At 45.4% G+C, this 23797-nt stretch overlaps 1 protein-coding gene across 1 annotated transcript in view; it reads left to right on the plus strand.

Annotated features, from left to right (window-relative positions):
* The first annotated feature begins 1849 nt into the window (after window positions 1-1849).
* Window positions 1850-23797, plus strand: part of PAWR (pro-apoptotic WT1 regulator) — a 138619-nt gene continuing 116671 nt past the window's right edge. The window contains exon 1 of the mRNA XM_077807719.1: window positions 1850-2404. Within this exon, the coding sequence (XP_077663845.1) occupies window positions 1910-2404 (495 nt within the window). The 5' untranslated portion in view covers window positions 1850-1909. The remainder of the gene's footprint in view (window positions 2405-23797) is intronic.

Consider the following 23797-nt stretch of genomic DNA (forward strand, 5'->3'; position numbering starts at 1 on the left):
TCTTACATGTATTGTAGGTAGGATCTGACAATGGCTCTGTTGAATAAGAACACCCTTTCTCAGATCTTTGGATTCAAACTTATGAGGTTGTGAAGTGTTCAGATAAGTTTATATATCTCCTTTTCTGGCTCTAACCACAAGCACAAGGCAGGAAAGGATGTTCTCATGGTATTTCTGGTCAGACTAGGGCCAGATACCTCCCCACAGACCCATTATCATTACCATTTATGTATATTGTGGTAGCACTTGGAAGACCAAGATCACATTGTGCAAGGTGCTGTACAAACACACTGTCATTGTGCCAGACACCTTACAATCTACCGTTTCCAGCCCGCTTTGCAGACGGGGGCAGCTTTGGGAATAACCTCTGAGGTGTGGGAATGGTTAAGCAAACCCCCGAGTGGGTGGCACTTGGCTGTTTCTGGAAACACAGGCAGTCTCTGGCTAGGTGAGAACTGTCCATCTCAGCAGCGGACCGGTTTTCGGCAAGGCAGAGCTGCTCGCGGGAGCAGGCTCTCCACACAGAGGGACGTAGCGGCCGGACCGGCGGGTTCGCACCGCTCGGCGCTTACGGACTCGAGCTGCCCCCCAAGGACCCTTCCCGAGCCTCGCAGAGAATCCGGGTCCCCGAGCCCGACGCCTCACTAGGCTCGCCACGTCCGGGCAGGTGTCCCCGCGGGGCTCGCGTCGCCCGGGGGCGGGCGCTGCGGGCAGGACGCCGCGCTCCCGGGCACTGGCAGGGCGGGTCCCCCCCGCCCCTCCTCCCCCGCACCCCATTGTTAAAGCCCTCTCGGCCGCTTCCGCCCGCGCTTCGGCTCGGCTCGCCGCCGCCCGGCCCGGGGCGCTTGGGAAACCTCGGAGCCGCTCAGCTCCTTCCGGGAGTGGGGCAGTGCGAGCAGCCACCCGCGACTCACCTGGAGCCGGGACCGCAGCGCCGCGGCCCCTTTCCCCGCAGTGGCGAGGTAGGTGAGCAGCCCCGTCCGGGAGCGGGGCAGCGGCTGTGGGGGAGTCGCGCTGGGCGCTGCTGCAGGCGGGGTGGTGCGGGGACGGGGCTGCGCGGCGGAGCCTCCCCGGGCAGGGTGGCCCCCTGCAGCGGGTAACGCAGAGCCGCAGCCGGAGGGCCTGGGACTAGCCCGGTAGTTACTCCCTTCCTCACTCCCCCGTCCCCCGGGGCCCGCTGGGGGGCGCTCGCTGCTCCGGCCCCGCCAGGGGAGGGGGCGCGGGAGCAGCTGGAGCGTGGTGACCTGGGGGGGGGGGGGCGCGTTCCCTGGGGGGTAGGATGGGGATTGTTGGCGGGGTGGAGAGGCGCCCTCATGGGGGGGTGGTTAAGCAGTGATTTCCCGGGGGAGGGGGAGCCGAATGGGGCTATCCTGGGGAAGGGGGGTGGAATTGTTGCGAGGTGGGTTTGATACGGGCCTCCTGGAGGTGGGGGGGGGTTTAGCGAGGCCCCCCCCCTTGGGGTCGGGGTGGTTGGGGGGGGGGTTAGCGAGGGCCCCCCCTCCTTGGGGTCGGGGTGGTTGGGGGGGGGGGTTAGCGAGGGCCCCCCCTCCTTGGGGTCGGGGTGGTTGGGGGGGGGGGTTAGCGAGGGCCCCCCCTCCTTGGGGTCGGGGTGGTTGGGGGGGGGGGTTAGCGAGGGCCCCCCCTCCTTGGGGTCGGGGTGGTTGGGGGGGGGGTTAGCGAGGGCCCCCCCTCCTTGGGGTCGGGGTGGTTGGGGGGGGGGTTAGCGAGGGGCCCCCCTCCTTGGGGTCGGGGTGGTTGGGGGGGGTTGAGCGGCGCTTGCCTGGGGCGGCCGGGGCCCCCTGGGGGCGGGGCTGTCTCACGCGCGCCCCTGTGCTCTCCGCAGGCTGTGGTGCCTGGGCCCGTAGCCGCCCCTCCCCCCGGAGCATCGCCCATCTGCCCCGCTGGGAACATGGCGTCCGGCGGCTACCGGAGCAGCGGGGGCAGCACCACGGACTTTCTGGAGGAGTGGAAAGCCAAGCGGGAGAAGATGCGGGCGAAGCAGGCGCCGCCTGCGCCGGGGTCGGCGGCCGGCACTGACGGCAAAGCCCCCGGGAGCGTCTCCTCGGCTGCCGAGCTCAACAGCACCCTGCACCCCGCCGGCCCGGCCGCCCCGCCGCACCCCCCGGAGCGGGGCGCCCCGCCCCCCAGCGGGGGCACGAACTGTGTCCCCCTCTCCGCCAGAGCCGGCTCCAAGGAGCCCCCGCCCCCAGCCGGGGGCAGAGTGGCCGAGCCTGCGGGGAAGCCCTCCGCCGCGCCCGGCTCCCCGGAGGAGGAGAAGGCGGCGGCGGCGGCGAAGGGGAAAAGCTCCGGTCCCAGCGCCAGGAAGGGGAAGGGGCAGATCGAGAAGAGGAAGCTGCGGGAGAAGAGGCGATCGACAGGTGTGGTGAACATCCCCGCCGCTGAGGTGAGCCCCGCGCCCCTGCCCGGGGTGTGGGGGGGTGCCTGGGGTGCGTTCAGGGGCTCGGTGAGCTCGCTGCGTGTGCGAAGGGCGGCTGCTGCGATGCTGCACCTGAGCAGCCAGCGCCCAGCTGTGAGCTCCGCTGCCTGCCGATCCCAACTCAGCCCTGGAGCTGCTCAGGCGGCGGGATTGCGTCCAGTTTCTTGTGGCGAAGGAGGCTTGTTCTCTCCTGCTCAGAATGAGGTGTGGGGAAGCTGCCTCACCCGTGAGTTGTGCTGTATCGCAGGGTGCGCGCTTGACGCGGGCTGAGCATCCTCCGTCCTGTCTGCAACCCTCTGGGGACCAATAATAGGCCTCTCAGTGGCAAAGCTAAAGGTTTTGGTTTGGGAATCGTTTGGTGATGTGCTGGACCAGGGTTGTAACGTCATCCCCCCTCTTTCTCCCCACCCCCTTAAACTGTGAGTTTAAAAACAAGACTAGACAGAGTCCTGGGGTCCAAACGTGTTGGGCTGGGTCTGAGCCCAAAGTCCTGATGCTTGCATAGTTGCAGGCTTGGGCTCCTAGCGAGGAAGGATTAGTGAACGTTGTTAGGAAGAGCATCATCAATATATCCTTGAGCACTTTTTAAAATAAGTACAAGTATAGCACTTTTTAGTGTGTCTTGGTTGAAACTAGGATGTGAAATAGTGTGTGTGCCTTAGAAGAATTGCAAAGTATTCATCAATATGAAACACCCTTCTAATTATAGTCTGGTTATCTCACCACTTAAGACTTGGTGTGGTGATCTTTTGTCTAAGGTTAATCTTTAATGATTATCTTCTGCTTTTGTCATGTATTACTTTAATCTGAAGGTAAGTTTTTAATCTTCATAAATATGTAAAATTAAAAAGTACATGTCAGTTACTTTACTGATCTAAACAATGAAGAGAAGAAGTCATGGTATCAAGCTCTGGATAAATATTCAGGTGTAAATGTACTTAATCTAAAACAATTTCCTGCACTGGAAAAAATGCAGTGGCTTGAAGTGTATTTTTTTTGAAGCAGGGAAGAATATTTGTATCAGCCAACACAACTGTTCTTTGTGGTTTGCTACTAGCATGAAAATCTGGCATTCATGTAAAATACTCTTATAGGAATTCAGAAGCATGATAACCAGATCATTTGCTTTTTACAGCTAAAGGCTAGAGGAGACTGAAAACAAAGCTGAATTGCATTCTTCAATTTTATATTGATGATAAAGAACAACACTATTTTAGAAAACATGTATATCATTCTTTCTCCTCATCAACTAGGGACTGCTGCATGAAAAACAATCTTTTGTGTCTTATGCAGCTGGAGAAGGTAAAATCCTATTTTCCTCACCTGAAGTCACTAATCCTTTCTTTGTGATGACATAATCACTTTCACAGCAACCACTTGTAATACCAGAAGCATTGTCAGGTGAGGAATAAGCAGCAGGAGCAAGTGAAGTCTTAAAAATTCTGTTTTAGGGCTCGGTCCCATAACTTTCACTCAAGTGATTAGCCTCATTACTTGCACAGTCTTCACTTTGAAGTGAAAGGTTGCAGGACTGGATCCTAAGTACTCACTAGGAGTTTGAAAACTTCCTTGATACCTACATGCCTGAAGACTCATCCCCAAATAAATAGTTTTAATCAGTTCCATGTGTCCAGTTATTGCTGCTCCTGCACATTAAACCAATTAGTATCTTCCCTTCTTATTGTTGTTCCCACCCCTACTGCCCTTCTCTTGAATCTGGGACCTCTGCTTTTTGCTTCCACTCCCTTACTATTAGAAGAGCAGTGGCTTAGGGCCTGCTCTACCTTTTTTTTTTTTTTTTTTGGGTGGGGGGGGGGCGGTTTCTCTTTCCCTTCAGTAACAAGTAGCCTGAATGGATCTGCTCCCTTATTTCCCTCTTATGTTACTAAAGGAATGGATTTGTTGGGGCCACTGTGCTTCTTCTCTACTCCAGAGACTGCCAACTTCTTTTTTCTCATTTGGTCCCAAATATCTGCTTGCCTTGGGTGACCAGTTTTTTTCTGTCTCTTTAAGAATAACTTTGCAAAATCTTTCACCATGTGTCAACATTACTTGGAATAACTTAATGAAGTTTTTTCCATGGTATATGTTTTGTCTTAAAACTTTGAATAACTTCATAGCCAGTAACAATAAACAAAGGGTTCTTTCACACCTTTAAGTGTCTGTCTTTTTAAAATAAGGTACACTTGGACCGAGAAACTCTGATTTTCTTTTTGTCAACTTTTGTTATAACATTTATATTTATGATGGTAGCTAAATAAAATTACTTAACCTGCGGATCTGAGGGAGTGCTTAAGGTGCTTAGTGCATTTTTTTTAAGTTGGTCTGGCTTGTGGGTAGAATTCATTGGTGATGAACATTGCCTCTTGACAGGCAAATATTTACATGAAACTGACTTTTTGAGATAAGGCCAACTTCTTGAAAGTCTAAGACTAACATTTTTAAGTAGGAGTATATGTAACAGGATTTATAGTTCAAGGTCAGAAGGAACCCTCAGATCATTGTCTGGTCTACATATCACAAGCCATTACATTTCATCCAGCTATCCCTATGTTAAGCCTAATGATGTTTGACCCAGGCATTTCAGTTCTCAAAAGACTTAGGACATGTCTACACTGCCTCTGGGAATGAGCGTTCCAGCCTGGGTCTACAAACTTGTGCTAGCATGTCTTGTGCCACCTTGCTAAAAATAGCTGTGTAGATGTTGTGGCTTGGGCAGGGGGATCAGGCTCTGGAACCTGGGGTCTGTGAACTTGACAACCCAAGCCACAACATTAAACAACATATGCAGAGCTATTTTTGGAGTGCTAGCATGAGTCTGTGGACCTGTCAGGGAGGCTTGCTCCCAGATGCACAGTAGGCATGGCCTAAATTGTATTCCATGGACAGAGAATAGGCCACTGCAATGGGAGGGAATTGATTAGGTCAGATGCGTAAATGATCCACTCCCTGTGCTGCAGATAGTGGTCAATCTGACAGTAAGGAAAAATGTCTCCTGGACCCCAAATCTGGTGGTCAGTTTGACCTGAGCAAGACACTTCAGCCAGGCATCTAAGAGAGAAGATTCTCTGTACCACCTCTGAGCACTGATCCATCCCATCCTGTGTTATGTTTCCTGCTCTGGCCAATCAGAGATGCTTCAGAGGAAGGCAGAAAACCTGAGAGTACACTTGGCCAGTTGTGCATGGGGAGAGGAAATATTCCTTCCTGACCCCTGCATGTGACTAGCTGAAACCCTGAGATTTGATTATAGTTATTGTATTAATGAATTCTGTGTTTTGTGACTTTTCTGTATCTGAACTTCAAGAAAATATTCTAGTATAAGTACTTGATAAACCAAATTAATTATGTAATTAGTATTCTGAATATTAGCTACACGTACTTTCATATGTTCAGCATATAGTTTAAAATGCATATTTTCATCTCAAAGTAACGTGCACATAAAGACATCTTTCCCCTTTACATGACTTTAAAACCAAACAAAAAGCCTTTAAGTTTGCTGGACAGATGATGACCTCTGTACTTGGGTTGAAAATGTTAGAATGAGGAACACAGAAATAGTGGTACCTGTTGATGCCTTCCTCTTTCAGATAGCTAGACAGATTTTTCTAATGCTACACATAGTGACTTAGCTGTTCTGTATATTAACTTTGATGGGACAGAAGCATTTTTAGTCCCATCAGCACTTTTAAAATTTACCCTAGTATGTTCTAGGGATGTAAAATATTAAATGATTAAACAGCTAACCGATAAGTACTAGTCTTACCTTTAATATATTACAATTAACGTTTAAAACAGATTAGGTATTATAATGTCACAATTATTTTACCAATGTGCACATTTAAAAACTCTGCAGATTGGGGTGGGGGCATTTGAGCCTGCAGTTCCAACTCGAGGCACCACTGGAGCAGCCCGTGCCTGGTGGGGAGGACACCCCCCGCTCGGCAGCCCCCTTCCTTGTGGCTGGCTGCAGCAGCGGGTCTGCCCTGGCACTGCTGCTTTCCTGGCAGTGATCCACCAAACTAGCAGCATTAGGCAGCACCTACTAACCGGGAGAGTGAGGGGTAGGATCAGAGCAAGGCGCATGGTGCCCAGCCATGCACACACAAATGATCCCCCAGCCCACTGTACTCCACTTCCAAGGAGAGACAGTAGGGTGGGTGCTCCCCCCAAGCCTGGGGTAGATTGTGAAGTTAATCATTAAACGGTTAACCGATATAATTTTAACAATTTAAATGGGTACTTTTAAAAAAATATTTACATCCCTAGTATGTTGGGACTCAAGTGGGTTTTACTGTGTGTGTTCCTTTTCTCTGCGAGTCTCATGTTCTCTAAGTTCGCCACTGAGATGCCCTAATGTATCAGTATTGAGAACTTTTCAATATGCATAGCGGCAAAAAAAATCCTTAATTACTCATAATGCTACTGTCCCTCCACCTCTGTTGCCAACCAGCAGGATGGCATTGGTGAAAATGAGAATTCCTTAGTGGGTCTGATATGGTTTATCTTTATTTTTTGTGTGTGATGGTAATAGTAAAAGGGAATAATATGCTAGCTGCAAATTTGCATTGTAACTGTTATATAGTGCATCATAATGTTCTATACCTATGACAGGAATAATAATAATAAAAGTCTCTGCTCCAGGAACTTACACTTTTATTTTAAATGTAATGCAAAAAAAAAAAAAATAGACAAATAAGTAGTGGAATAGGGCAGGAGAAGGGTTACCTGTTTCTGTCCTACTGCCCTATCTTTATGATTTCAATAGGTTATTTTTTTAATGGTCAAGTTTCTCATTCCTTGTAAGCAACAAGAAAATAAGTTTTAGGGCTCCATCTTAAACACTTCTATGAGTAAAGTTAAGCATGTTCTTGCGTAATTACGTTGATTTCAATAGGGCCACTTTTTGCATAAGTGTCTGTAGGAGTGGGATTTTAAGCGGGACTTGGAAAACTACTAGCAGGAAGAACTATTACTATGCCTTTTTGTTAATGGTAGAAGCATTAATCTTAGACCTGATACTTTTTTAGTTCTACAGTAGTGCTCCCGCCCAGGAATTTTGAGACACTTGTCTGCTTGCTGGCAGTGTTAGCCATAAATCTACAAAGTATATGTCATATAGTGTAAGCTGGTATGGTTTCTCAGGTATGCCAGCAGGTGTTTTATTTTCACATAGTACTTTGTAAATGTTCACTTAAGCTGCAAAAAAACAGTTGCTATATTATGGACTACATTTTTCCACATTATAATTAATTATATTTTAAAAGGTATAATGAATCTCAATTTTACTGTTCAGATGATAGATGCATGCATATTTCTGATATATGCTGATGTAGGACAGCAAGCTAGACAGTTGGTTTTGATTTAATACGCGCTCTGACAGCATTTATGTTTTTGCACTAGGAAATGAAGTCATCTAAACTCAGAGGTGTTCTTTTGTTGTTGACAGGGTGATGAATGATTTTAAGAGGGTGCAACCAACTCTGATTTGTATATCTTGTACTTGTGGCTACTATATTCTAGACATGGCAATCTCCTGACCTCGTTCTAAAGAATATTAGAGAAACTATTAGTGAGTAAGAGCTAAAGGAGAGAGAACCCTGGGGCTGAATCTGTTTTGTAGGGGTATTGACAGAAGTGGTGGTCTACCTCTGTGTAATGGCTACAAGGATCCATCTTTCTGAAGTCTACCTTCTCTTGGCTCATTTCCAAACACAGTATTCAATAAATAATAATGTATACCTAATCGTTTTAGAGCATACTGTATCTGTGGTGCTTAATACTTCCAGAACTTACAGAAATGAAAGTTCTAAATGGGGCAGAGAAATAAACACTCTAAAAGTAAAATTCCTGTTACCACAGCATTCCAGTATGTTCTCTTGTGTGGAACAAGAGAGAGTAACTTAGTTTTCATTAGACAAATTTAGTGAGCAAATGCCCCAAGCATAGTCCGTGTAAGCTAACAGTGGTCTTAGAGTGAACGTCCACACGGATTTCACACTTGGCACAGCTGTACCCCATACTGAGAGCATGGATTCTTGTGGCTAGCAGTATCCTTTTGGACCAAGTCTGTGCCCTCCTGCCTCAAGGCATAAAGGGCAGAGCAGGCCCAACTGTCCCTCAGTTCCTTGTTACATGAGACAGAACCCCTACAGTGTCCACTTTCTCTGTATTGTGTAGTATTCCTTAGGCTTGTATATACTATTTAGATAGTGTAGTTTCTGTTATACCCCCTGGCAAAACATATATATTTTTTTAAAAACCTTCAATCAGTGTTGGTGAGGCTAACCCCTTCTTTCCTCTCCCATCCTGTCCCCCCACGCCCTCAATTAAGTGCAATTAGTATTATGGCAGAAGTCAAGTCACCAGGATTTAAGACCTGTGTGATGTTTCAGTACCTATTAATGACAGACACTAACAGTGATTGTTCTGTCTTGGAAGCCAAATCCTGGTATGATGTTCCATCTGTTGCTCTTTCTCCGAGCACCCTGAAGTGAGTGAAACCCTGAAGCTGTTCTTCCTAGAGAAGTTGATACATGCTCCCTTGGGCACAGAGAGAGAGAGAGAGAGAGGCTACAACCAAACCTCAACCATTGAGGCATTCTCTCTTTGTGACCTGATGAGCCATGATTTCATCACAAGCTCCCAGGCCACATCCACTCTGAGACTCCGTTTGTCTGCCATTGCATCAGTGTGGCTATCTGATGGGCAGAAATGAACACTGTTCCAAAGATGATCCAAGGCACAAGTTGCTGTCCCCGGCACAGGCAGTCTGAGATAAAAGGGTCATCAGATGGATAACCTGTCTTGGATTCATTTGACTGAAGGCCATCAATCTGAGAAGGCCCTTTTGACTCCTGGTACCAACTTCCATGTTGGCATATGTGGTACCCTCTTAACCGGCTGACTGCATTGCCTTTAGTAGTGACCCTTTGGTATTGACCCTGGCACTGAGTGCCTTGGTATCCAGATCCTCAGCACTGAGTGCCTAGGTGACCATAGCCCCAGTACCTTCCACTTTGATACCAGCTACCTCTATGGTACCTACTACCTCAGCACTATCTTGGCATCTAGGTCTTTCAGCACATGTATGACTTATATGTGTATCAGTCACCATTTCTTGAGATACTGAGGGTAATTTCAGTTTGAGCTGTCAGTATGCCAGATTAGAGATACCAAACTCCTAATCCAAGACAGGGCACAACTGACAGAGTGGCCCCTTTCAGAGGAGTTTTCCTCCTTTTCCTCTTCTTGCTGAGCAAAGCAGAGACTCACCTTGATCACCTTTCCCTCCCTGGCTTTTGCATTGGGAGCCAGGGAAGGATGCTAGGGAGGAGCCCATGATGGGAAGTAGAAAGAGGCCAGGGGTTTGTAGGGATTATCCTACTTCAGTATTTCTAGCTTTACCAAGAGTGATCTTCTTGCACACCCTTGGGTGGGCAGCCATATTCCAGGAATCTGATTTAATTAACTGTCTCCAGGGCTAGGGCACCCTTTCCAAAGAGACAAATTAAGCTGCTTCATGCAAGCCAGTTGATACATGAGAGGCAGAAGGAGGTGACTGAGGAAGAACATTAGCTAACAGGGGAAGAACTGCTGCAATCTCTCCATACTCCCTAGATGAGGCAGTGAATTCACCCATGTGTGCCTCAGTTGATTAATTCAAAGTATTTTGGAACCTGATTGAAGTGCATGGCAGAAACTTTGAATAGCCCCTTCAAAGTGGTTCAAGAGAAGCAACACGTGTCTCTCATGGTGGAGGACTGACTGCATGTCACTACAGGCAGTGCTAGACATGTCTGACACTACAGCATGCATGATGGCCCCTGCAATAACCATGAGGAGGTCAGCATGGCTTCAATCTTCAGGGATCCACAGCGTGGTCCAAGTAAGAAATGAAGACTTCCTATTCAAGGGTAATGAACTTTTAAACAATTAAATGGATGAGACCCTTCTCCTCTTCCTTAAACTCTTCAAAGTCACAGCCCTATTTGGGCCTCTCCATCTCCACCTCACGGTGGAAACAGTCATGCCAATGGCCTGCCTTCAGACAGTGCTTCCCAGCTCAATATTACAATGAGTCAAGAGGACCTCAGAACTTCAGAGGAGGAGACAGACTCCATCATAAACAACTTTCTGTCTTCTGTGTTGCCCCACAGTTTGGGGCTTCCACCAGGCAGCAGACATGATGACCTTGTCAAGATCCTGGTAGAATGACCTGTGGCTCTATGTGCTTAACACTCCCACCCCTTCTTTGACAACTACCTATTTTTATTTTCAGAAAGGTTGGCATTACCTTGGACTGGTGGATGTTGGAGATCATAAGCAAAGAGCATCGTATCCAGTTCCAATCCCTTCCCTGTCCCTTTTCAGGAATGCTTCTCCTAAGAGACAGTTCAGATAAGTAGACGACTCCCTTCTACAATTGGGAGTGGTGGAGAAGTGCCCTTGGGGCATAAGGGCAGGGGTTTTATTCCCTTTACTCTTATCCCAAAGTGGAAAGGGGGTTAGTGACCATCCTGGATCTTCAGTATGTCAACGTCTTCATTTGCTGTTACAGGTTCCTACTTTTCAATGTATTGGATTCTCAGGACTAGAGTGCAGCTATTGATCTCCAAGATGCCTATTCCATATATCAATCCACGCAGCTCACAGGGAGTACCTCAAATTCCTGTTAGGAACATCTCACTACCAGTTCAGGGTCCTGTCCTTTGGTCTTTCTGCAGCACCAAGGATGTTCCACAAGTGCTTCAGAGTTGTGGCCGCTGATATAAAGAGACAAGGGACCCAGGTCTATCCTTACCTCAGTGACTGGCTGATTCCAGGAAGATAATCAAAACAAATGACAACTCGATTCAAGTACTTCTGAAGTTCCTTGCCTTTGTAGGCTTCAAGTCATCAGACAAAAGTCCCCATGAACTCTGACTCCGAGCATAGAGTTCATAGGAGCGCTGACAGACTCCAGATCAGAGAGAGATTCTAAACAATGTCTTTTCAACCAGCTTCAGACACCCAAGAACATCAGTGAGAAGATTTTTAAGACTTCCAGGACAGATGGTATCATGTACTTATCACACAGCATGCCATACTTCACCTACACTCCATATTTGGTGGTGGTTGCAATCAGTGGATCTACCTAGCAGACGCCTCATGGATGTGATGGTCATGTTTCCCATAAGAAGTCCTCTCTGCATTGAACTGTTGGAAGAACCTTCTTCATACATGTAGTGAGCCTTTCTCTGCACCTCTGCTTCCCAAGATTTGGGTCACAGATGCCTCTATTCAGGGATTGGCATGGGAGAGGGGAAGGAGGCTCATCTAGATAACCTTGAGATTCAGGTCCTAAAAAGTCCTAGCACTCAGCTGTTTGCCTGGCATGTAAAAAGCATTCCTGTCTCTACTTCAGGGATCCATAATACAAGTGCTGACAGCACCAAGCTATGTATGATGTCAAGTGGCAAAGGGGCACAAGATTGTACTCCCTCTGTCAGGAGGAGGCAGTGCCATACGACTTTGGAATGGGTGCATTTTGAACCAGATCCTACTGGTGGCTCTGCACCTTTCTGGCCTTCAGAACATCCTGACGGATCAACTTGGTAGGCAATTCTCTGACAGCCGTGAATGGTCCATAAAAGAACTAGTTTCACAGATTTTTCTAAAGGGGGTTCCCAAGAATTAGATGTTATGGCAAAAATAAGTATCAGACATTGTTTCAGACTGCGTTCAAGCCAAGGCTCCCTGACAGATGACTTTCTCATCCTCTGGATGCCAGGACTGATGTATGCCTTTCTACCTCTTCTCATGATACCAAGAGCACTGAGGTAGAACGTAGGACTGATTAGGATAGCTGCAGCATGGGCCAGGCATTTCTGGTACTTGGATCTAATGGACTTATTGCTGCAGCCCCCATGGCTGAAGGGCTTTGGCTGGCACTCTCCTACGGCTCAATGGGCCAATCTAACCATGTGGAATCCTGGCTGGCTGATGTCCACTTAAAAAAGCTGTTCAACTGAAGATCAGAACTTTTATTCTCCAAAGCAGGAAACCTTCAACCAGACTTACTTGTGTAGCTAGATGGACAAGGTTTTCTGTTTGAACAGTTTATCACCAGCTGTATACCTTAACACCTGTTTTAGTAATACTAAACTATTTACTATTCCTTAAAGGCTTCCAATCAGATACCCGTTTTGATAGGACTGTCCTGCAGTCATTATCTAATGCCCATCTCCAAGCAATTAGTCACAGAATGGAATCTGCTGTGTGGACAGGCAATTGAAGATAGATTATTTTCTCTACAGTAATGGTAGCTCTTTCTAATTCATTACATTGCCTAAACAGATTATGTCAGATTATGTATGGGTCATTACACAAAGTAAAACTATTTCCCCATGTTTATCCCCCACCCCCCACTGTTCCTCAGACTTTCTTGTCAACTGCTGGAAATGGCCCACCTTGATTATCACTACAAAAGGTTGTCCCCCCGTCCCCCCCTCCCCCCGCTGGTAATAGCTCACCTTAAGTGATCACTCTGGTTACAGTGTGTATGATAACACCCATTGTTTCATGTTCTCTATGTATATAAATCTCCCTACTGTATTTTCCACTGAATGCATCCGATGAAGTGAGCTGTAGCTCACAAAAGCTTATGCTCAAATTTTGTTAGTCTCTAAGGTGCCACAAGTACTCCTTTTCTTTAAGCAGATTATGTGCATGCTGTCACAAAGCAATGGAACCCATTTCAAGCACCTGGTAAAGCTAGAATGCTGAAACAGAGGAGCATGCAATAGAGTTGCCAGGTGTCCAGTTTTTGACCGGAACGCCTGGTGGTTCTGGTCAGCACTGCCGACCGGACTGTTAAAAGTCCGGTTGGCAGTGCTGCAGGTCTAAGGCAGGCTAGTCCTTACCTGTCCTGGCATCACTCTGCGCCCCGGAAGCGGCTAGCCGGTCTGGCTCCTAGGCAGGGGGGCCATGGGGCTGTGTGTGCTTCCCCCGCCCCAAGCACTTGCTCCGCGCTCCCATTGGCCGGGAACCGTGGCCAGTGGGAGCTGGGGTGGTGGTGCCTGCAGATGAGAGCAGCGCGCGGAGCCTTCTGGACCCCCTCCTAGGAGCTGGACCTGCTGGCTGCTGCTTGGGCGCAGAGCAGAGCCAGGGCAGGCAGGGAGCCTGACTTTGCGCCACTGACTGGGAGCTGCCCAAGGTAAGCCCATGCCCCAACCCCGAGCCCCCTCCTGTACTCCAAAACCCTCATCCTCCATCCCAGAACCTGCACCTCTATCTGGAGCCCTCACCCCCCTGCACCCTAGCCCCGATTCCCCCTCCCGCCCTCTGGAACACCCTCCTGCACCCCAAATCCCTCACCTCCAGCCTGCACTTCCAGCCAGAGCCTGCACTGCAACCTCTTGCCTCAACTTGGAGCCCCTCCCCACACACTGAACCCCTCATATATGGCCCTACCCTGGAACTCACAACCCCAGCCCAAAGCCCGTATCCTTTCCCAACACACTGCCTCAGCCCGGAGCCCCCTCCCACACTCTGAACTCCTCATTTCTGGCCCCACTCTGGAGCCTGCTCCCCGTCCTGTACCCCAACCCCTTGAGCCAGCCCAGTGAAAGTGAGTGAGGGTGGGGAGAGTGAGTAATGGGGGGGGGGGGAGCAAGGGTGTTTTGTTTTGTCCAAGTAGAAAGTTGGCAACCGTAGCATGCAAACACTCCCCAAGAGCTACCTGCTTTTGAAATGGATGCTGTCATTCTGTCACAGAACAAATGCTCCATGGTAGGATCTGTGGGGGCAATACATTTAGAGACAAACGCACTCTTCCAGATTTATAGCAAAATGCTTGTCTAACAGGAAGTCAAGCTTTAAAATACAAATTTGAGACCATTTATGAAGTTTGACACCACTATTTGAAAGGAGAGCTTTATAAAAGACAAATCAGAATTGGGACCCACACTTAAATCAAGCCAGTAGGTCACTCCTAGCCAGGTGTTCTGTCCTCTTTGCCATCAATACATGCTATGTTTGATTTTGAGGAAAGTGGAGTAGAAGCTTGCATTTCTAGTCTTGTGGTGCTCCTTACTTCCTTTCTTCTCTGAGGGCAGAACTCATGGGATGTTTGTGAATGCTTCTTTGCTACACCACTGGCTGTATGTGATTTGTAAAGGAACACAAATGTGAAATCTAATTAACAGTATTACCAACCCCAAACATCCAAAAAGTGAGTCAGGGTCCCCAAAATAAGATCTTGAAAAAATAATAATAATTTTGGTGTTTTTTTTTTTTAAATTTTCCATGTGTGCACACCTTCAGGATTCATGTTTTCAAACTCTTCTCTGCAAGCATAAGGTCTATAACCTTTCTCAGAAAACGATTTCCCCATGTTTATCCCCACCCCCCACTGTTCCTCAGACGTTCTTGTCAACTGCTGGAAATGGCCACCTTGATTATCACTACAAAAGGTCCCATCCCCCCTGCCCCCCGCTCTCCTACTGGTAATAGCCCACCTTAATGACAGGTTTCAGAGTAACAGCCGTGTTAGTCTGTATTCGCAAAAAGAAAAGGAGTACTTGTGGCACCTTAGAGACTAACCAATTTATTTGAGCATGAGCTTTCGTGAGCTACAGCTCACTTCCTCAGATACATACCGTGGAAACTGCAGCAGACTTTATATATACACAGCGAATATGAAACAATACCTCCTCCCACCCCACTGTCCTGCTGGTGATAGCTTATCTAAAGTAATCGTCAGGTTAGGCCATTTCCAGCACAAATCCAGGTTTTCTCACCCTCCACCCCCCCACACAAATTCACTCTCCTGCTGGTGATAGCCCATCCAAAGTGACAACTCTTTACACAATGACAGGTTTCTTCTTTACACAATGTGCATGATAATGAAGTTAGGTCATTTCCTGCACAAATCCAGGTTCTCTCACTCCTTCACCCCCCTCCAAAAACCCACCCCCATACACACACAGAATCACTCTCCTGCTGGTAATAGCTCGTCCAAACTGACCACTCTCCAAGATCACTCTGGTTACAACCGCATTTGCTCCAACCCCTCAGACAGAGACAAACACCTACAAGATCTCTATCAAGCATTCTTACAACTACAATACCCACCTGCTGAAGTGAAGAAACAGATTGACAGAGCCAGAAGAGTACACAGAAGTCACCTACTACAGGACAGGCCCAACAAAGAAAATAACAGAACGCCACTAGCCGTCACCTTCAGCCCCCAACTAAAACCTCTCCAATGCATCAAGGATCTACAACCTATCCTGAAGGACGACCCATCACACTCTCACAAATCTTGGGAGACAGGCCAGTCCTTGCCTACAGACAGCCTCCCAACCTGAAGCAAATACTCACCAGCAACCCCACACCACAGAACCACTAACCCAGGAACCTATCCTTGCAACAAAGCCCGTTGCCAACTGTGTCCACATATCTATTCAGGGGACATCATCATAGGGCCTAATCACATCAGCCACACTATCAGAAGCTCGTTCACCTGCACATCTACCAATGTGATATGTGCCAGCAATGCCCCTCTGCCATGTACATTGGTCAAACTGGACAGTCTCGATGTAAAAGAATAAATGGACACATCAGATATCAAGAATTATAACATTCATAAACCAGTTGGGGAACACTTCAGTCTCCCTAGTCACTCAATCTCTGACCTAAAAGTCACAATATTACAACAAAAAGACTTCAATGAGAGACTGCTGAATTGGAATTAATTTAGGCCTAATTAGAGACTGGGAGTGGATGAGTCATTACACAAAGTAAAACTATTTCCCCTTGTTTATTCCCCCCCCCCCCCCCCCCACGTTCTTGTTAACTGCTGGAAATGGCCCACCTTGATTATCACTACAAAAGGTCGTGTGTCCCGTCCCCCCCCCGCGCTCTCCTGCTGCTAATAGCTCATCTTAAGTGATCACTCCTCTCCTTACAGTGTGTATGATAACACCCATTTTTTCATGTTTTGTGTGTATATAAATCTCCTGACTGTATTTTCCACTGAATGCATCCAATGAAGTGAGCTGTAGCTCACGAAAGCTTATACTCAAATTTTAGTCTCTAAGGTGCCACAAGTACTCCTTTTCATTTTTTAAGAGTTTCTCATATAATCATGAGACTCCAGAAGGGAGGCTTAAGGAATAACTTTTTTTTAATGATTCAGTATTGCCAGCTATCTTGATTTTTATCATGTTTCACAATCTTTGGTGTTAAAGTACTTTCAGTGACATCTGCTTCTTGAGTTATCCTTCTAACTTTTATTTTCCTAAAATGTATTTTTCCTCAATTGTATGAGACGTCCACAAAACAGACACAGTGCATATATAAATTGTTCAATATTCAAAGTAAGCAAGCTGGAAAAAAGCAGAAACTTCTTTCCTTTGATCTTCTTCTAATTTACAGTAGGTAAAAAATCTTAGGTATGATTTCCTCCTTCCTGCCCACAAATGGATGTCTGTTTAATTTGAAAAATGAGACTAGGTGAGGGGATTTTCACGGGTTGTTGGGAATATATTTAGTGCCAGTTCTCTTTTAGAGAGCTGTATGTAATGTTATAGGGAAAACTTAATTGCAGCAGAACTAATATCAGTAGGTAACACAAGGTTGACATGAACTATGTTTAACAGCAATAAAAACACTCCTAAAGTAAAAGTATATATTTCAAAATATTTTTCTTACAAAATTGTGAACTGTTTTTATATTAGCCCCTTTGACTATAAATCCAGCTTTCAAATAATGTCTCTTGCCAAATTACAGTAATTACATTTTTGTCTAATGTTAGGGGGTTTGTTTGGTTTTTTTGGTTTTTTTTTTTTTAAACTTGCTCATGCTGGGAAGATAAGATGATAAAGTCCCCAAAAAGAAATTCCCTTCTTAAAACTTTAACTCAAAGATTGAGTATGCAACTGTGGTTTTAAAGTTCAAACTTTGGTTTGACAAAATTAACACAGTAAATGTTTTGGTGACATGAATGGTTGTCAAAATGTTGGTATTGTGAGGGGGGAAGATACTAAAGCAGGGCTGACAGAACATTTCAGTTGGAGGGAAAATGAGTTCTCAAAGCTTGTGAACTCTAGTTGGAAACAACGTAAGTGCCTAATCCTGTGAGGAGTACCCTCTGCTCCCAGGTTTTGTCTATATACCAAAAACTGTTAATACTAACTCATGACAAGTTGTAGCGACAGTAGACGGTATAGTGTAGATAGATAGTATGGTGTCCAGCATTTATTTATTTTACCATTATGGAGTTCAGGCTACAGTACTGCTTCTACTACTGTTACTGCTGGTGGAGTTGCACTGATAATGCATTGCAGCTGTAAAGTTTGCCAGTGTAAACGGAACAAATTTGTTCCCACTGGGAACATAGCTACAGTTTCCACATCTCATTGCCTAGTTTGGAACTTATTTTAAAAATAATGCAGCCCTCGCCCCTTTCTGTTTTTGACCTCACCACCTCCTCCTCCTCTCCTGTGTTTTTGTAGATGTTCCTCTCTTTTTGGTGTCTTTCATATATTTTTAAAATGTAGAGCTCCTGAAACTGCAGGATTGGTGGCACTGGAAACAGAAGTCCTCTTCATGTAGATAAAATAGGATAGTGCAACCTTCTGCATGCTACAGTGCTCATGCACTATACTCCAGTTGCGGAATGATCACTTTAAGAGATGAGGTCAATCTTTTTAATCTTTGTTCTCTGGTGAGACTTTCATCAAAGGTAGATTGTGATGGTGATTGTTGTGTTGTGAATATCTGCAGTTGACCAGAGACTAGTAACTCTTCTGTGCCACTGAATGCTGCTGACATGAGATGGACAGTGGTGAAAAGTAGCAGAAGTCCTTATCAATCCCCTCAGCTTCTTTTGACTTCAGCATTTTTTTTTTTTCTTTTGAGTGCAGTCTCTGGAATAATGGTATTCCTTGACTAGCTTTAGTAATTAAGTATAGCTATTCTGGGCACTCTTTCACTTTATTTTAGACTGCTTTATTCTCTCCATTGTGTATTTCAAGTTTACTTGTAAGTATGGATTGACAAAAATTCCAGTGGGAGAAAATAGGTTCAATGTAAGCAAAATGAAAACAAGTGTTCATGTCTGTATAAATTTAAGGGACTACACACAAGGATATTTCCTTCTGTCCTCTCACTTCATATTCTAATCAGTGGTTGAAAGTTTCCTTCAAATCTGTAGCTTTGGTCTCTGCCCAATAACCTTTTTCTCTTGCCTCTTTACCAGGGCTGTCCACTCTTCAATCCTACAGCAAACCTACTTATAAGCTAAACCTTTTTACGTTCTCTCTTGACTGAAGAGAGATGATCGATCTACCCCTATGATCTTTATAGAAAATCTGTGCCATGGCACTTCAGATTAAACCAATAGGTGTCTGTCCTTTCAGTACTCTTATTCCACAAGAATGGAGTGCATTTCATAATGCCCCCTAACAAGTCAGTGAATTTGTGTATAACTTGTCAATCCGTGGTGGTCATTTTCAAAGCACTTGCTAATTACTTGTGGTGGCTTGTAAAGTGTTTTAATCTTACCCTCAAGCTGGATGAAGGATAAATGCCTTATTTAATTACTAGGTTAATGGTCTCCTGCAGTGGAGAAGACATTGCTTTTGCGTTAGTTAGCTTCTGTTGTTTCACAGGTGTAAATGCCATCCCAAATTATTAGTTACTTTCCAAGAGATTGTATTTCAAATCTAAATAGAACCTTTCTTATTTCCCTGCTCTTTGTTCTGTAGAAACTACCTGGCGTTTACAGTAGCTGCTGGAATTCGGGCAGTATTGACTTTTGTCATAAGACAAGGGTATTAACCTTCATCAGCCTGACCTAGGTCATGTGATTGAGGCCAGGAATTAAAGTCCATTCCTTTCCAACATTCCTGTGTGACAAACCCTTATTACTCATGGCATAGTTTAGTATAACAGACTATAGGCCCTGTCTCTATTTTAGGGAAACTTTTTAACTTTCCACCAGTGCTGGTAACGTAGGGAGCCCTAGCATAGACAAGCTGCTGGCTTCTACTGGCATTTTTAACATTCTCACCTATTCCTGGTTCAGAGCAAATCTGATTGACATATTGTTAAATTCCGTTTTGCTAATGCTGTGGTGGAATTGAACTGGATTTGGCAATGGCAGGGAAACTTTTAGAAAATTTTCCTACTACAGAGAGGAAAATGTTTATTTAAATGAATATTGATAAGGTGGTAATTGTAATAATCATGTTTCTTTTACAACTAAACACTCTAGAGTTGGGTTTTTTGTTTAACTCATCACTTTTGAATGGTTTTACCTTTTCTTCAGTGAGCTTGGACAAACTACTCATTTTCACTTTTTCTTGCACACAACATGCTAGGACAAGTCAAAGATACAAATTTAAACATAGTGGGAATTCAGCACCTCTCCTTTCTCAGTTGTAACCCATGTTTTGTTAAATTTTCGAACACATGAACCTATTAAGTCTGAAAAGGCTATTCAAGTGGATTTTCAATGGAAATACGCTAGCTATTTTTCTTCCTCCCTTCAAACCCCCCCCACCCCCGAAAAAAAAAGAGTACTGTATAAATGAAGATTATTTTATAGAAAATGTATTCTGTAATGGAAAATTGCCCAGATGTTTTTGGCTTTACTTCCAAGGCCATGTTGCTACCTCTCAGGATGGTAGTTGTCTGTCTTAATGCTCTAGCTAGTTCCAGAGTTGGGCGTCTTACATGAGAATCTCAGATGTTAAATATTTTTAACTAAGTTCTAGCCTTTGTGGTTGTAGAAAAAAGTCTGAGATGTGGTAACTCTAAAAGCACAAAAACTAGAAAAAAAATTAAAGAAAAAAATCCAAATTTATCATTTAAAAAATCTCATGGTTTTCTCTTGTCTCATGATTTCTGAATGCTTGGGCTTAGCAATACTGAGAGTGCCTCTGTTTGGACTGACATCAGAAAAGATTTGCATAGCGTAAATAGCAAAATACAGAATGGTTAGTTTAAAACTGTTCCCTTTTTTGTCACTTTTTGTATTTTTCCCCCTCTTCTCCTCTCCTCTTTGACCTCTTCCTCCCCCCAATACTGGAGGGTGCATGCTGGTCTGGGTGCAACTCATGGATTACAACCACACATTCCATTGCAATTAAACTTTTTTCTTCCCCTTCTGATTTTGTTACAGCACTGTAGTAACCCCAGGAGATGACTTCCAAATTAAAATAGTTTTCTATTAATATATTCTAGGGCTGTCAAGCAATTAAAAACGCAAACCGCGTGATTAAACAATAATAGAATACTGTTTATTTAAATATTTTTCAATGTTTTCTACATTTTCAAATATATTGATTTCAATTACAACACACAAAAAAGGAATACCTGTGGCACCTTAGAGACTAACAAATTTATTTGAGCATAAGCTTTCGTGGGCTAAAACTCACTTCATTGGATGCATGCAGTGGAAAATACAGTAGGAAGAGATATATATAAAAAATTATCTTCCTACTGTATTTTCCACTACATGCATCCGATGAAGTGGGTTTTAGCCTACGAAAGCTAATGCTCATATAAATTTGTTAATCTCTAAGGTGCCACAAGTACTCTTGTTCTTTTTGCTGATACAGACTAACATAGCTACCACTCTGAAACCAATTACAACACAGAATACAAAGTGTACAGTGCTCACTTTATATTTTTGATTGCAAATATATGCACTGTAAAAATCAAAGTAAATAGTATTTTTCAGTTCACCTACTAAAGTACTGTAGTCCAAACCCTTTATCATGAAAGTTGAACTTACAAATGTAGACTTATGTACAAAAAAACCACTGCACTCAAAAACAGAACAGTGTAAAACTTTAGAGCCTACAAGTCCACTCAGTCCTACTTCTTGTTCAGCCAATCGCTAAGAGAAACAAATTTGTTTACATTTATGGGAGATAATGCTGCCGACTTCTTAATTACAATTCACTGTTGTAGCTGGTGTCTCAAGATATTTGAGCCAGATGCACTAAAAATTCATATGCTTCATCATGCTTTAGCCATCGTTCCAGAGGATATGTTTCCATGCTGACAACGCTCGTTAAAAAAAATAATGCGTTTATTAAATTTGTGACTGAGCTCCTTGGGGCTGGGGGGAATTGTATGTCTGTCTTACTCGCATTCTGCCATATTTCATGTTACGGTAGTCTTGGATGATGACCCAGCATGTTCTTTTTTTAAGAACACTTTCACTGCATATTTGACAAAATGCAAAGAAGATATTAATGTGAAATTTCTAAAGATAGCTACAGCACTTGACCCAAGATTTAAGAATCTGAAGTGCCGCCCAAAATCTGAGAGGGATGAGGTGTGGAGCATGCCTTCAGAAGTCTTAAAAGAGCAACACACATTTGGTGGTTTGGGTTCTGCAGTTGCCGCATCATAGAAACTCAACCTTCTGCTCTGACTCAGATGATGAAAATGAACATGCACTGTCAGTACTCCTTTGGATAATTATCAAGCAGAACCCGTCATCAGCATGGACATGTCCTCTGGGATGGTGGTTGAAGCATCAAGGGACACATGAACCTTTAGCGCGCTTGGCATGTGACTATCCTGCGGCGCCAGCTACAACAGTACCATGCGAATGCCTGTTCTCACTTTCAGGTGCATTGTAATTAAGAAGTGGGCAGCATTTTCTCCCATAAATATAAGTGAACTTGTTTCTTAGCAACTGGCTGAACAAGAAGTAGGACTGATTGGACTTGTAGGCTCTAAAGTTTTACATTGTTTTTGAGTGCAGTTATGTAACTAAAACTACATTTTTTAAGTTGCACTTTCATGATAGAGATTGCACTAGAGTACTTGTGAGGCTAATTGAAAAATATAGTTTCTTTTGTTTACAAATATTTGCATTCTTATCATTTTTACAGTGCAAAGTGAGCACTGTATACTTTGTATTCTGTGTTGTAATTGAAACTGATTATATTTGATTTTCTACATTTTTCCTACTGCTCCTGGGAAGGCAGTGAACTCACACCGCCTCTCTGCTCCTCTAGCGTTGTGACTCTAGAAGGGGGCAGGGCCAACCCATCCTGGCGGTCTCAGGGGAGGGGCTGCTTTTTCCCCCACCCTTCCAGTCACTGGCCCGAAGGCTGTGGCTGCAAGAAAAGCCCCTGGTAGCCACATTTGAGAGAAACTGTACTATACCAAGGGTTCAAATGAAAGCAGAGGACAACAAATGAGAAAACGGGAATGGGCATGAGGGTCATAGGTTCAAAATTAGAGATCCAGGAGGGGACACAGAGGATAGAACCTCCAGACAATACCCACTGCTCCTCAAATATGTCAAAGGAGCCAGCGGATGCGGCCCAGAGGAACTCTGCCCACATGTGAGCCAAGGGAGTAGCAGAAATAGCCCCCACAGTCACAGAGCACATCCATGTCCAGCATCCTTCTCCTCCTGGTGTCATAAATGGACGCTTTGGCCAGCTCCAGAGGAGGTTGCTGAGGAGGTCTTGTGACTTCATGGGGCAATGGACAGGGTGTACATAGAAGAAAAAGGGGTGTGTGGAGGGTTGGGGGGGAAGTGCAGCCAGAACCTCAAAAGGAGGTTCTGGAGTAGCTGGAAAAGGGGCTGCAACTTGGTGCACTGCAGGTATACGTGTGCCAGGGTCTCCCATATGGCGTTAAAAGGACAGGAGTCAGGGATGGAAATGAACTGCTCCAGGTACACACCCATGCTCCCAGCTCCATCAAGGAGCTGCCAGCTGATACTCCTGGTGGAATACAGGCTGTTCCACCGGGGTTCCTCATCCTCCACAGGTGATAAAAGGTCCCACCACTTGGTGTCAGGGCAGGACATGAGAGAGAAAATGAAACGTGTGGAGCATGAGCATGTACAGATGTGTCCTTGGCATGGTTCAGAAGTGAACCAGCTACAAGTTGCATAGCCACCTCGGGTATGCAGAGGGGGCGGCTGTGGGAGGCTCGCAGGGTAGGGGCATGATGAAAAGGTCCGGAGGGCCTGTGGTGAGGGGTGGTCGGGGAGAACCTTCCTGCAGGACCTGCTCAAGGAAGGTTTGAGAGGCAGGTGTTAAGTTTGCAGGTGAGCCGGCACTCTGATCATGAGGCATCAGTCAGCCCCCCTGCCAGGAAAGGCTGATTGCCTGGTGAGCCAGTTAGTCCAACAGCTGTTGGGTATAAGGAGGACACAGGAAAGGGAGTAACCAAGGCTAGCTGAGCCCAGTGTTTGCAGAGATCTCAGTTCTTCCTCAGCCCTGCTGAAAAGATAAAGATACACTATGTGTATGCTCAAATAAACTGGTTAGTCTCTAAGGTGCCACAAGTACTCCTTTTCTTTTTGCGAATACAGACTAACACGGCTGTTAC

The sequence above is a fragment of the Eretmochelys imbricata genome, chromosome 1, assembly GCF_965152235.1.
Source record: "Eretmochelys imbricata isolate rEreImb1 chromosome 1, rEreImb1.hap1, whole genome shotgun sequence".
Classification (NCBI taxonomy): Eukaryota; Metazoa; Chordata; order Testudines; family Cheloniidae; genus Eretmochelys; species Eretmochelys imbricata.